Source organism: Condylura cristata, unplaced genomic scaffold (assembly GCF_000260355.1).
Source record: "Condylura cristata isolate star-nosed mole 26May11 unplaced genomic scaffold, ConCri1.0 scaffold00001, whole genome shotgun sequence".
NCBI lineage: Eukaryota > Metazoa > Chordata > Mammalia > Eulipotyphla > Talpidae > Condylura > Condylura cristata.
In genome coordinates this window covers 49,767,584-49,781,889 of record NW_004567102.1, presented here as the reverse complement: position 1 = coordinate 49,781,889, position 14,306 = coordinate 49,767,584, and the positions used below count along the sequence as shown (strand labels likewise).

Sequence of the window (14,306 nt, the reverse complement as noted above, 5' to 3'; positions counted from 1 at the left end):
TTCCATTTATGGAGTAGGATAAAAGTCCTCGAGCATGGGGAATATTCCTTTAATACTGCTCTTAGAATATTGGTTTGCTTTCTCCTGCAAATGTTAGGTAAGAATAAACATCATAGCTAGTTTCACAGCATAACTGTTATTTCCACACCAGTTACTGGTATATGTGTATATACTGGCATATATGATGAAAGTATAAAGAAGCAACTTATGCAAAGAAAAATGAAAATCTAATTAAGTTTAAGAATTAAATTTAGGAGAAAATTAAGAAAGAAGAAGAATTAAATAACGTGCAAATAGATCTAATGCTGAATATTCTGCTGCAGTAAATTTTTATAGAGCAAATAGGTTGAACTGTTAGCTAATTGTGTCTTCTTCTGGGATATATTCCAAGTGCAGATCCTTACCACTTCCTTTTCTTATTAAATTTAGATTAGATTGGCAGGAGTAGCAACATAACAGCCAAATGGCAATAGTATGATTTTTCTTATAGTTATGGCTTATGTGGTTTCTGTGTTGTGGGTTAGGACCCTTCTGACAAAATTATAGATAGAATATGTTTAGAGGAGTTGAGCAAATTAGTACTTTTGAAATCCTTAACATAATAAATCATACTACAAGAGAAATTCATTATCATTCATTCTTGCCAGTTCTGCTTTATTTTAGAGATTGTCTTGCATATTAATAGAGGTATAAGAAACAAACAAATTTAAGTCAGTTAATTCAGATATATTTTTTGGAGTTAATGTCCTTGTATCAGATTATTATGACGTAAACATCTGTAATTATAGAATTAACTCATTAGTAAATGGAAAGAATAGGACTGTATATAACACCAAATAATCCTTTTTACCTTTCTTGAGAGGATTTAATTCTGATTTCACTAATAAGTTGTCTCACTTTAGATTCTTTAAATTAGGTTTATCTATTGAAATCTGCAAGGTTTGTACTATTAACCTTTGTTTATTGATAAATGATATGCTTCATAGTTCACTACTTATTATACTAGAGATGTTATCTTATTTAAGAAGTCCAAAATTAACTTTTTGAAGAAACTTTTGAATTAGGTTGCAGGAGAATATTCAGTGACTTTGTAAAAATGTTGACATTTTATTGTATAAATTAAGCAACTTATAGCAGTTGTAAAGGATGATTCTAATCTATATTTAGTTATGTATGCATACATAAGAGACTGAAAATTTATATGCTATAGCCACAAAATAAATGATTACATGCATTTTAGGTGTTCTTGTCTCATGTTTTTCTAAAATTTTAGATTATTGAATAATTTAAAGATAGAGTAAAATTTAAAAAACTAATTGCCCAATACAGATACTGGGATAATTAGATACTACAGTACTGTGAGCTAATAGTGTTCATGGCTGATAAAGAAACCTTAGCATGATCCTGTTCTATATATTGAGGCTTCCCAGAGGAATGAAATGGTTAGAATAAAAACCACTTGATGCCTGGAAATGATTGTATACCTTGTTAGCCCAGGCAAGTAACTACATAAAATGTTACTTTCTTGTGATTCATGTCCCGGATAATTGGTAATGTGCTAGAAATCTATTATGGAGGTTGTAGTTATAACTTTAAATATTTATTTTCTCTCAAAATATACTCTTTCATTTTTAGGCATTACCCAATTGGTTTGCTATTTGATCTTCTTGCATCAAGTTCAGCTCTTCCTTGGAACATCACAGTACATTTTAAGGTATAGTTTAAATAGCATTTCCCATTTGTCACACTTGTGGTGCTTAGTAAGTAGACTTAGAGTAGATTTTTTTAAGTGAAATTGTTTATTGCTTTTCCCATGACACTTTTTAGCCTCTAAGCTGCCAGTAGTGCTCATCAATAAAACACCTTTTAGGTTGCTCCTAACTGTTGGCAGAACCATTTAAACGTACAGTATCTTAGTGCCTCCTTTTTGTTGGAATGTAATTTATTATATTTAAAATATATAATACTCTGAAATATTTTTTTTTAGTCACAAATAGGAAGAACAAAATCCTGAATGTAGAGAGTGGCTTTGGAGTGGTGAGGGAGACAACCTAATACCACTGAATAATTCTAAGGCTTGATTAAATTGAAGGAGTTAGGAGACAGAGTACTAGAGACTTGTTCTAAATCCGATTTGAGACTTCATAATTCCTATAGTTTTCAAGACCAGGCTGGTTACATATAAGCTAATTTTTGTATAAATGTTTTTTAAAGTGCTGGTGCCTTTCTTCATTCTCTGCCTCCCCAACAGTTCACAGATTATCACTGAAGGATTGAAAACGTCCATTATTTGACTACCAGGCAGTGATTCTTAAATAACTATGGCTAGCAGGAGGGAGATAGGTTACGAGTCTGAAAAGTATTTTAGGTGTCAGATTTGCTCACAAGATACTCATTAGCAAACACCCCAAGGCTGCTTATCCATTTTTCTTAAGATACTTTTCTTTGTGCTTTGTTGAAATTGAGTATTGGGGTCTTTGGCCTTTACTGTTCTATCATTTGCAGTAATGTATTTCATATAACTGAAGTTTAGAGTGGTATGAAGGCAAAACTACTCCAAGCATAATAAGGGTCGAGGTTCCAGATTGCCTACGAAGTCTTTCCTCTTATACCAAAAAATAAACTTCAGTGATCAAACTGTTTGTTTGTATGTGTGTGAGAGGTAGAAATTCATTCCAACAGACTTTGAAATCTTTGTTAAAGTACATCATAGCTATACCCATTTATACAAATCTTGGTACCTTGCTGTATATCAGCCACGATCCCTTCAGGAGCTTTGGATATATAAGTAAATGACAGAAACACACTAAAACAGTCACTTTATGGTTCCTAGCTGGCACTTCTATTAAGCCCCCCTTTATTATTGATCGAACAACTCAATGAATTATAATAATAATGATAGAGAAGGCTCAGAATGTTGGGTTTGAAATAGACTGTTGAAAATGGTCTGTGGGTCCCTGGGAGTTCCCAAAACCCTTTCAAGAGATTCATGAGGTCAGATCTGTTTCCATAATAATGAAATCCTATGTGCCTTTTTCACAGTGTTTACATTTGCACAGATCTACAAAAGTGATGGTGCTGGTAAAGATGGTGGCAGCATAGCACAAAGCAAGCAAGGCAGTTCACTAAACTGTGTAATAGCAGTCATTGTTTTCTTCAACACTTGCAATAAAAAGAATACCAACTACATTTAAGATTATTCTGGACGAAGCAATATTAATTATCATTAATCTTAATTCTTCATTACATGTCTTTTTAATCTCCCATGTGATGAATGGGGAAATATACATGTAGGATTTCTGCTGTATGCCAAGTATGGTGGTTGACTTACGAAACTGCACTTATACCTTTTAGTTACGAGGTGACCAGCTTTTTTGTGAAAGAACATTTTATTTGACAATAGTGACTGACACACTTGTGGTTATTCAGACTTGGATATTTGTTGGACAGCTTTTTTTGAAAATAAGTGAAGTGAACCTCTCTGTACTTAGGGAAAACAACTTGACAGTATCTATTTCCAGTATTAAAACTTGAACTTTTAAATGAGAATTAAAACTTGGAAAATATGTATCTGCCATCATTAACTTGACAAATTTATTATTCTTTAGGAGTTTTCTTATGATACTGGTGGTCATTTTAAAAAGGTTGATTTGTAAAAAATTTCATGTAGTGAAATGTGCCAACATTTGGAGATCTATATCAACTCAATAAAAAAATAAATTCCAGATGACCAATGCATGATATTATAAAAACATATCTGTAAAAATACAAGGTTATGGACCGCCCTGATGGCGCAGCGGGTTAAAGCACAGCACTGAGAAGCTAAAGCCACTTCCGCATGAGTTCCATTCCCACCTGCCCGGGAGGTGACCACATGGCCTGGCAGACCTCTCCTGACCGGCCCGCTGCTCCCCTCAGCAGTGTACTTCGTAGATCTGCCTGTTCTGCTCCTCGCTCTGTCTCTGGTAAAGCCTCTCACCGCCCCTGAGCCTCTGGCCTGTACCCCAGTTCTGTATGCACAAATAAATAAATCTTAAAAAAAAAAAAAAGTACAAGGTTAGAATCAAAGATGTTAAGATATTACTACTTTTTCCAACTACATATTTTTTTATATATAAGCCTGGATATTTATATATACTTTTAAGAAAAAAAAATCACAGAATGTCAGATATCGGAACAAAGAAAATCATCTATTTATTTCATGTTAAACTGAACATTAAAAATGTTTGTAAAACTAACGTAATGCCTGTCTTGTTCCTAAATTTTTGTTGACATTCTGGAAAATAGTTACTTTTCATGAAAATAGGAATTTATGTTAACATGTGATGGGTTATTCTTAGTATTTTTAAGTGAATTGCTTTTTGGGGTCCTAAGAAGGTCATACATTTTCTTCCCAGATGGAAAGTGAATTAAGAGAAATTAAATAGAAAGCAGACTTCTAGAACTAATAAGGAAATTATAGAGGACGTTTCCAATTTGCTCAAATGCCAATGTGTTTTTACCAGCTGCTCTTACTCTTTCTGACTATGGCCTGTGTTGAGGAATATTATTTTGTGCCCATATTTTGTGTGTGTGCTAGCTTCTCTTTTATTAGAGTTATACCAGGTGTGACTTACCTCAAAGGTTGTCCCCAGGTATTCAATTGTTACTTTATACTAATTGACATAGGGCCACCTCTGTTGTACTACCATCTCTGGCTTTTGAGTCATGATGATGAAACTGAGTAAGCATTAAGTTTACAGTTAGAAAAGCAGTGTTTTTAGAGAAATAAAGATTCTTTTACATTTCTAGAAAATAGTTTACCTTTTTTAAAATTAGGACTACATAATATTACAGAGCTTCTGTACCTCAAAAGAAACCACCACAATAAAAAGGGAACCTAAGAATGGGGAGAATATTTATTTGTTTGTAACACTCTGACAAAGGGGGGTTAATTCCCAAAATATATAAAGCCTTAGTAAACATACAATTAAACCTTTTTAGGATCAAAGAGAGCCACCAGGCAGAACAAAACAAACTCAGCAAGAAAGAAAATATTCTAGAATTCTTATACTATAATCGCAGTGTTCAGAATGTAATCCCTTCTGACATGGAGATGAGCAAGAAACCTTGAATTATACCTGGGGGGAATATGCTGCTGATAGAAACCAACCTGAGATAATTAGCAAAAAAAATGAATTAGAACAACTATTAAAAACTCAAATGATTTAAAATAAGATGTAAAAAAACAATAAAACTGGAAAGAACAGTATATGAAATGAAAAAATTCATTGGATTTTTCCAAGAAAGGTTAGCTTTCAGAGATGACACAAGACTGCATGAATTAGAAGACAGGTCTATAGAATCATCCAATATGAAGAACCAAGGAAAGGAAATTGGGGACTGGGGCAGAGGCCCAGTGGCATTTAAGAATTGCCACGCAGTTGAACATATATGTAGAGTCCCTGATGGACACTAGCAAATGATCAGAAAAGATAGCAAATGGTCAAAAGTTGTTGTTTTTTTTTTTAAGATTTATTTATTTATGCTTACAGAACTGAGGCACAGGCCAGAGGTGTGGTATTTATTTATTTATGCTTACAGTGCTTGGGCAGAGGCCAGAGTGAGAGGATTTCACCAGAGACAGAGTGGGGAGCAGAACAGGCAGATCGGCAAAGTACACTGCTGAGGGGAGCAGCAAGAGGGTCAGGAGAGGTCTGCTGCACCATGTGGGTCAGCTCCCTGGCCGGGAATCGAACTTGTGCTCCATTGGTTTCAGAGAGCTTCATAATGCAGTGCTTTAACCCGTTACACCATCAGGGAGAGCCCCCAAAAAGTATTTGGTTCCATATCTATAAGGATATAGATATGGATCAGCAAAACAGCAGTGAGTGCTTGATATAAATGCTTACATATTGGGCAGTTGATTTTTTTTTGTGAATGCCAAGACAGGTCAGTGAGGGAAAGAACAGTTTATCGACAGATGATGCTGAGACAACTACAAAAGAATGCAGTTGACAACTGTTAAAAAGTAAGTAGAATGGATCAAAGACTTAAAATCTTAGAAAACAACATAGGAGTAATTTTCATGACATTGGATAAGGTAATGATTTCTTAGCTATGACACTTAAAAACAACCAAAGTAAAAATTGATAAATTGTACTTCATCAAAATAAATTTTCATTCTTCAAAGGAAGTGAAAAGGTAGCCCACCAAATTTGGATAAAATACTTGCAAATCAGATATCTAACAAGAGTAGTATACAGAAATATAATGAATTCTTAAAATTTAATAATAAAAAGATAAATAACCAGTTAAAAATGGGCAAATGATTTGAGTAGACATTTCTTCAAAGAAGATACCTACATGGCCAAGTAGGCACATATAAAGATGCTCAGCATAATTAGTAACTAGGAAAATGCAAAGAAAGATCCCAGTGAGTTGTCCCTTCATGCCCCCTATGATAGTTGTGATAAAAAGTTGGCCAACAACAGGCACTGGAGGGTGTGAACTCCTCATATGTTCATGTACTCCTCATATGTTCATGTTACTCTTGAGAATGTAAAATGATGCACCCACTTTGAAGAACACTCTGGCAATTTCTCAAGCAGTTACACTATTTTCCATTTGATCCACTAATTCCAAACATAGTTAGTACCCAAGAGAACTGAAATATCTATCTGAATGTTTGGTACTGCTATATGCTCCAACATAGGTGATCCTTGAAACAGCATGTGAAATGAAAGAAGACAAACAAATGAGATTGCATATTGCACCAGTCATTAATATGAGGTATCCTAAATACCCAAGTCCATAGAGATAGAAAGTAGGTTAGTGGTTTTCAAGTACTAGAAGGAAGCAGAATGATTGCTTGTAGGTGTGAAATTTCCTTCTGGAGAGATGGAAGTGTTATGTAATTAGATAGTAGTGATGCTTTCATAACCTTGTAGATATACTAAAGAACACTGAATTACATGCTTTAAAATATTGACTTAAGTAGATTACATGTAAAATATTTTAATTTAAAAATAGGTAATTTTACAAATTTGGAGAAATATGTGTGTCCAAGAAACTCAGTAAATGCAAGCAAAATAAATATGTAGAAAACTACAACTAAACATATCTTAGTTGTACTGCTGTAAACTAACTATAAATAGAGAATCTTGAAAGTAGTCACAGAAAAATGACATGTCATAAAAGAGAACAGTAAATGTGAATGATGACTGCTTACCAGAGGAGTTAAAAAGAAATGCAGGACATTTTCATGCACTGAAAATTCCTTGATGCAAGAATTAAGAACACCAGAATTTGTGAACAGTAAATACCTCTCAATTTGTTTAAAAGGGAAATGACTACTTAAAGAATAATGTAATCTTAAGGCAAGGCTAATGTCTGTAAAATACGTGACTGCAGTTATCTCTGCAGTTGGGGCCACTCAGTCTTCAATTAACCATGGCTCAAAGAAGTAATCATAAGGGAAATTACAGCTATGTTAACTAAGTGATAATCTTGAAGAGAACTTTTGCTATTTTGTAAGAATAAGCCATTAAATTGTGGTCTCCTGTTTTCCCTGTCAGAATGCTGAGTGTGCTGATAGAGGTGACTCAACAGTTAATGTAGGTTGTTTGGCCTGCCATGCGAAATAACACAGACTGGGTGGCTTAAATGATAGAAATGTATTTACTCATGGATTCTGCAAGGTGGGAAATCCAAAATTAGGATCTTGCAGGATTCAGTTTCTGGTGAGGGCTCTTCCTGGAGTGCAGTTGGCTGCCATTTCACTGTGTCCTCACAGGGGCCTTTTTGGGTTTGAAGGAGAGCCAGGCCTTTCCTTGGGTGGGGGAGAGTGAGCTCTGGTATTTCTTATAAGGACACAAATCCCGTAGATCAGTTCCCCATCCATATGACCTCATTTAATTGCTTCCTTCAAGGCCCCATCTCCAAATACAGCACCAGTGGGTTACTTTATGAACATGTGAATATGGGGGAGAGGTGACTTAAGGGCACAAACTTTGAATCTGTAAATAATAATTACTGGCAATGCCTGTATTTCTAATGGGATGTTATACTTGTCGATTGTGTGGGAAATGTTTTCACTAGAGCAAATATTCTCTGCTCTGTTGTCCTAGTAGAGTATTGCAATATTACCAGCGATTTGAAGGGCTTTTCTTTCTCCATTTACTTTAAGTGGTTTTAGCTTAGTGTTGTTTAATTTAATGTTGTTCGGCTACCTCTAATATATTTCCATTAACATTTTAATTAAAGGACAAATAATATCTATGTCCATGGGAACTTTCAGGTCACTTACGCAAAATTGAAGTTAGAGTTCACTTATTTGCCATTCTGACTTAGAAGATTTATGAAAGCAAAATGTCAAACTCACTATCTTTATTTACAAGAAGTTTTTGTACTGAAAGTTTAAGTACTTATAATCAACTGTTAATATCTGTAGGAGAAGATTAGAAATATAATGTATTGAATCCAGGGTCTGTTTGTAATTTTATTGTCAGTCTTTTGAGAAAATTTTTTCACTCTCACCTCTAAATGAATCACAGAAAGAGAACTTTATGAAGAGAAGCTAAGGGGGCTTTGACTGAGACATGTGAATTTATCCTCGGTCACAATTTATCCAAGTCATCCTGATTTTGTTTTGTTTGTTATGTCACATCTTGTTTTCTCCGAGTTAATTTGTTAAACTCATTAAAGAGTTCACCTCTCTCCTAGATAGAAGCAAGCATTCTCTGTTGAAGGATAGGTACACAAATGCCTGCATTCTCTTGATGACTTTTTGCTGTAATAGTCATTTGTAAGTATCAGCTGTCATTGTAGATGACAGCATTGGTTAAGTGTCTAGACCTGCAAAGCAATGGAAGTGAGGAGCCATTGAAGTGAATTAAGAAGCCCACATAACAGCAACACTAAAAAATGGTGTGAATCTTTTTTTCTGATGTCTCAAACTGTCATTTGAGCCATTGTGTCTCTCATTTATTTTTGTAATTAGGTTGTATGCAATTTTTTTTGAACTTCAAGAGTATTTAAGGTGACCTAGGTCATAGATTCAAACCAAGTGACAGTATTATATCTTCAGAATATGAGCTTTTATTTTTCTGCAGTCCATTCATAACTAAAGTGGATGATTAACAGTGTAGTGAATTGTACATCTAAAAAGGCCTTGTTTTTTTCAAAGTTGAAATTGGCTTAAATAGAAATAGCTATCACAATGATACTAGCCCATATACAGTGGACTAATATATTGTATATACATTGATAACGATGTCTATTCAATATTTTATCTTGGTCATGAAGCTATAACAAATTCCCTCAATTTAGCTGAAGCAAAGCAAATACAATTGATTGTTAAATTAACACAAGGCTCTCGTTTTCTCTCTCTTTTTCTCTCTCCCTCCTTTGTTCCCCGCAACCCATATCCTCTTTCTGTCTCTCATATCCAGTCTCCTTTTGCCATTTCATTTTGATGAAATTTTATATTTTTCCATGTTCTTTGCATCTGTATACCTAAGGCTAAAAATACAGACCTTGGGCCCTCCCTGGTGGCGCAGCGGGTTAAAGCACAGCATTGAGAAGCTAAAGCCGCTTCCGCATGAGTTCGATTCCCGCCTGCCCCGGAGGTGACCACATGGTGTGGCAGACCTCTCCTGACCCGCCCGCTGCTCCCCTCAGCAGTGTACTTCGTCTATCTGCCTGTTCTGTTCCCCACTCTGTCTCTGGTGAAGCCTCTCACCGCCCCTGAGCCTCTGGCCTGTACCCCAGCTCTGTATGCACAAATAAATAAATCTTTAAAAAAAAAAAAAAAATACAGACCTTAGTTAGTTCTTTGTGGACTTGTAGTTCAAGAGCAATGTGAATGAAATCTTTTTTTCATCTAGAGAGTTTGATTGTCTCAGCTTTTCCTTCTGTTCTAGGCCACTGTTGCTGGTGGGTAGTTACATAGTGACTCACTTTTTATTCAGCAGCAGAAACTGTGAGATCAATCTCCATTAGAACAGAAGAAGGTATCACAAATTATTTGCATTTAAAAAAATATACTGTAGGGAATGACTGTAAGTTGTTGTCAGGTGCTATGTTTTAGCAGCCAACTATACATATTAACAGTATGTATTTGGTAAGTTACCATACTTTACCATAATTTTTATATTCATTGACTTGTTGACATTCTTTGGTTTCCTCTTGGTTTTTGTTCTTGCTGCTATTAGAAACACAAATGTGCCTCTGACATACAATGGTATGAAATTAATACATAGTGAGTACCTTGAATTTTGAATATTTTTTCTGGGCCTGTGCACCACAGTGGTATTTTCTTGTGATGCCAAGCAGTGGCAGGTCTGCCAGCCACAGTCCAGGAGAGTAAACAGCTGATACTCTATAGACTTACTCACTTTCAGTACATTGTTCAATAAATTATGTGAGCTGTTCAGCTCTTTATTATAAAGTGGGCTTTACATTAGATGATTTTGGCTATCCAAATGGCTTTCATAAGTGTTGTGAGCACTTTTAAGATAGCTTAGGTTAAGCTATAATTTTTGGTAGATTAGCTGTATCAAATGCATTTTTTACTTATTTTTTTCCACCAACAATGAGTTTATCTGGATTAACCCATAAGTCAAGGAAATTCTATAAAGCTGCTGTAAACATTCATTTTCAAGTTTTTATGTGGGCATACACTTATTTCTCTTATGTGGATGCCTACTTGTAGGATGACTGGATCAGATTGTAGGATTGTAGGTATGTTTTTACTTTTTTTTTTTTTTTAAGATTTCATTTATTTATTTGTGCGTACAGAACTGGGGTACAGGCCAGAGGCTCAGGGGCGGTGAGAGGCTTCACCAGAGACAGAATGGGGAACAGAACAGGCAGATTGACGAAGTACACTGCTGAGGGGAGCAGCGGGCAGGTCAGGAGAGGTCTGCCACGCCATGTGGTCACCTCCAGGGCAGTCGGGAATTGAACTCATGCGGAAGCGGCTTTAGCTTCTTAGTGCTGTGCTTTAACCCGCTGCGCCACCAGGGAGGGCCTGTTTTTACCTTTTTTAAGGATACTATCAAACTCTTTTCCAAAGTGGTTGTGCCGTTGTACATCCTTACCAGAATGCTTTCCTCATTCTTGCTAATACTAAATATGGTCATAAAGCTAGTTGTAACTTTAGTGTTGTTTCATATCTGTTTTCATGTTGTTATAATCCCATATCATATTACATTGGGGTGAATATGCCAGAGAGGTAAAGATTTTTAATTTAATTTAAGTCATATTGGAATCTCTTTATTGAGAAGGTGAGAGATGGTTAAAAACATTAGCAAAATGGGGACAATACAGTTCTTTAAAAAGCTAGATCAGTAATGTCTGTACCTGTTTTGCATGTTTTTTTTTCCTTTAATAGAGTTTTCCAGAAAAGGACCTTCTACACTGTCCCTCTAAGGATGCAGTAGAAGCTCATTTTATGTCTTGTGTGAAAGAAGCTGATGCTTTAAAGCACAAAAGTCAAGTAATCAATGAAATGCAGAAAAAAGATCACAAACAACTCTGGATGGGACTGCAAAATGGTAAATATAGCATTGTTTAATTTCTGACTATACCACATTACCAAGTATGAAATAACTATTATTATTGTTGATGGTACAAGTTTAAGTTCTAGACTTTGCTCACAAAAATTTATAATGACACTCCCTTTAACTATCACTTACATTGTACCCTTTCAGTATTCTCTTTATGGATTCCCTAGTATTAGTCTGATTCCTTTGCCCATTATCAGAAGACAATATAAATTTCAGTAAACTTCTTGTGTTTAGTTTTAGTCAAGATCCTTCTAGAATCATAGGAGAATCCCCATGTGTATACCAGAGTAGCTCTCCTTGGGTAAGGTATAAATTGAACCTTTCTTTGCATTTCAGAATAGTAAGAATTGCTTTTGCGGTTATATTCTCTTTCATGGTTGGAAAAATGTACTCAAGGAAAAAGCTGAGGGGAATCTATAACTTACCTCTGTTTTTCCTCTTTTAGAGAATTCTTGCCTGCATTGATTGCCCTCCAGTGGCTTCTAACGATTACTCTCTGTATAGGCCATCCTTACTTTGCATGGATCTACTGTTCATGAATTTCAGTTAATATACTTTAGCTAAATAATAACAATGCCCGGCACTGTGATTCAAATTTCACTTGCTATAGCATAATCTGTGAATAATTATACAAAATGCAAACTTTTAAGTCCATGAATCATTATAAAATTGCAGATAGACATCATTATTGGTGGCCACTCAACATCCCTTCTTTCACTGTCAGTGAATAAGTCATTATGTATCTTTTAGTTCATTTTTTTTTTTTTTTTTAAGCTCATCCACAAATAGCAAAGTGTGTAGTTTTGTTGCCTGTTTGTCTCTGGTAAAAATCTCACGTAGTATTTTGTAAAACTGGGTTTTTTTTTGTTTTTGTTTTTGTAAAGATTTGTTATTTGTGCATACAGAACTGGGGTACAGGCCAGAAGTGCAGGGGCTGTGAGAGGATTCACCAGAGACAGTTAGGGGAGCAGAACAGGCCGACTGACGAAGTACACTGCTGAGGGGAGCAGTGGGTGGGTCAGGAGAGGTCTGCCACGCCATGTGGGTCACCTCTGGGGCAAGCGGGGATTGAACTCATGCTGAAGTGGCTTTAGCTTCTTAGTGATGTGCTTTAACCCACTGTGCCACCAGGGAGGGCCCAAAACTGGGTGTTTTAAAGAGAGAACTGACCAAGAAAGATGAAAGTGTAACAAGGAAATGCAAAGTGAAATTTGAATGGGAGGTTATGAAATTATAGAAGAAATAGGTGGTTGTGGGAATGTTGAAACTATCATCACTTAAGAGACATTTGATATGCAGCCTCAGGAATTTAGTGAAGGCAAACTTGACATAAATGTGGAAAGTATTTGTGACAAAAGGGATGAAGTTATCCTAGGGAAAGTGATACTGGTAAAAACTTTGTCTTTAAGTAGCAGACACTTTGTGACTTCGGAAGTTCACCTTATGACTTATTGGAAGTTAATCCTAACTTAGGAAAGAATTTGACAACTGGCCAAGGTTTAGGAAAAATGCTTGTTTCTAAGTTATATATCAGGAAATCAGGCACTATCAAAACGATGCTCAAGTTAATGTCACAATGAAATAAGATACTTTAATTCTCATTGTTTCTGATGTTTTAAATTTAGCATACCAAATAGCTTTGTTTATTTTTCTTTTTCATGTACAGTTACAACCAACAGAGTTTTCAATGTTTTAATTAAGATCTCATTGTACAGTTTCATCTCGTATGGTCACTTTTCTAGTCGTGCACTACTCTACAAAGTAAGATGGGCTATATTTTGTCCTTTGATAGTTGATTTTAGTCAGGGAGCTGTCCAGTACACACTGACAATAACTAGAATAAAATACTAGGACCTCCCTGTCCCCCAGTTTTTAAACATGTTATCAGGTTTTATCATTGGGTTATGTTATTACCAATTTAAAGAGGTGCTTATATTTATTTAGTACATATTTAACTTTTATTATGGCAACATATAGTTCAATAGCTTTTACTTCAATAGCACAAAATGTTCATTTTATGACGAGTAATGTAAATTAAATGTTCTCATTTCTCCTGTGTCTTGGATTGACCTGAGTTACATGACTTTTTATTGTTGTTAGCTTCATGTTGGTGACCTCTCCCTATTTCTCAACCAGATTATGAGGTTCAATAAAGGCAGTTTCCAAGCTTTTCACCTCACTTAGATTACTGAGTACACGGATTCTTTTAAATGATTAAAAATGTTCATCCCCTTAAGTAGGTGTACTTTTTTGAAGATGAAATGGTACTTTAGGAGGCTTTTGAACAGGAAGGTTGCTTAAATGGAAGAAGAGAGGGATCTTTTGAAGAGAGGGATTTGAGAATCATGGGTTTCAGAAATGAAGTAAGTAGACACTTAGGTAGATATTCTTGAAATCTACTGTGAATATGCTGATTGTATTATAGAGTGCTTGGGTTCAGCAGAAATGCTAAAAATGAGATGTTTCAGTTGGGGCATTGGAAGACTGGGTTTAGAAAATGATGGTTAAGAGTTATGAAAAGAACAAAGGCCTGATTTAGTCACAGCTCTACTAGTAACTCCACAGGGCAAGTCGACTTCATTTGTAAAACAAGAGAGTATCTTTCATATTACTTAGTTGTATGTATCTTTAATGGCACTAATCAAACACACAGTTTGTGTGAAGGTGTTTGAAAGAAGTTAGTCTGTCTTAATAAAAAGGGTTTTTTAGACATCATTTTGGAACTCTAGAACGGAGGTTGGCAAACAATGGTCATGG

General features: G+C 35.4%; 1 protein-coding gene across 1 annotated transcript in view; it reads left to right on the top strand.

Moving 5' to 3' along the window:
* The window catches only part of ATG5 (autophagy related 5), a 96,196-nt gene that overhangs the window by 24,252 nt on the left and 57,638 nt on the right, over nt 1–14,306 (top strand). The window contains exons 4-5 of the mRNA XM_012723484.1: nt 1,636–1,714; nt 11,375–11,537. Coding sequence (XP_012578938.1) covers nt 1,636–1,714; nt 11,375–11,537 — 242 coding nt within the window. The remainder of the gene's footprint in view (nt 1–1,635; nt 1,715–11,374; nt 11,538–14,306) is intronic.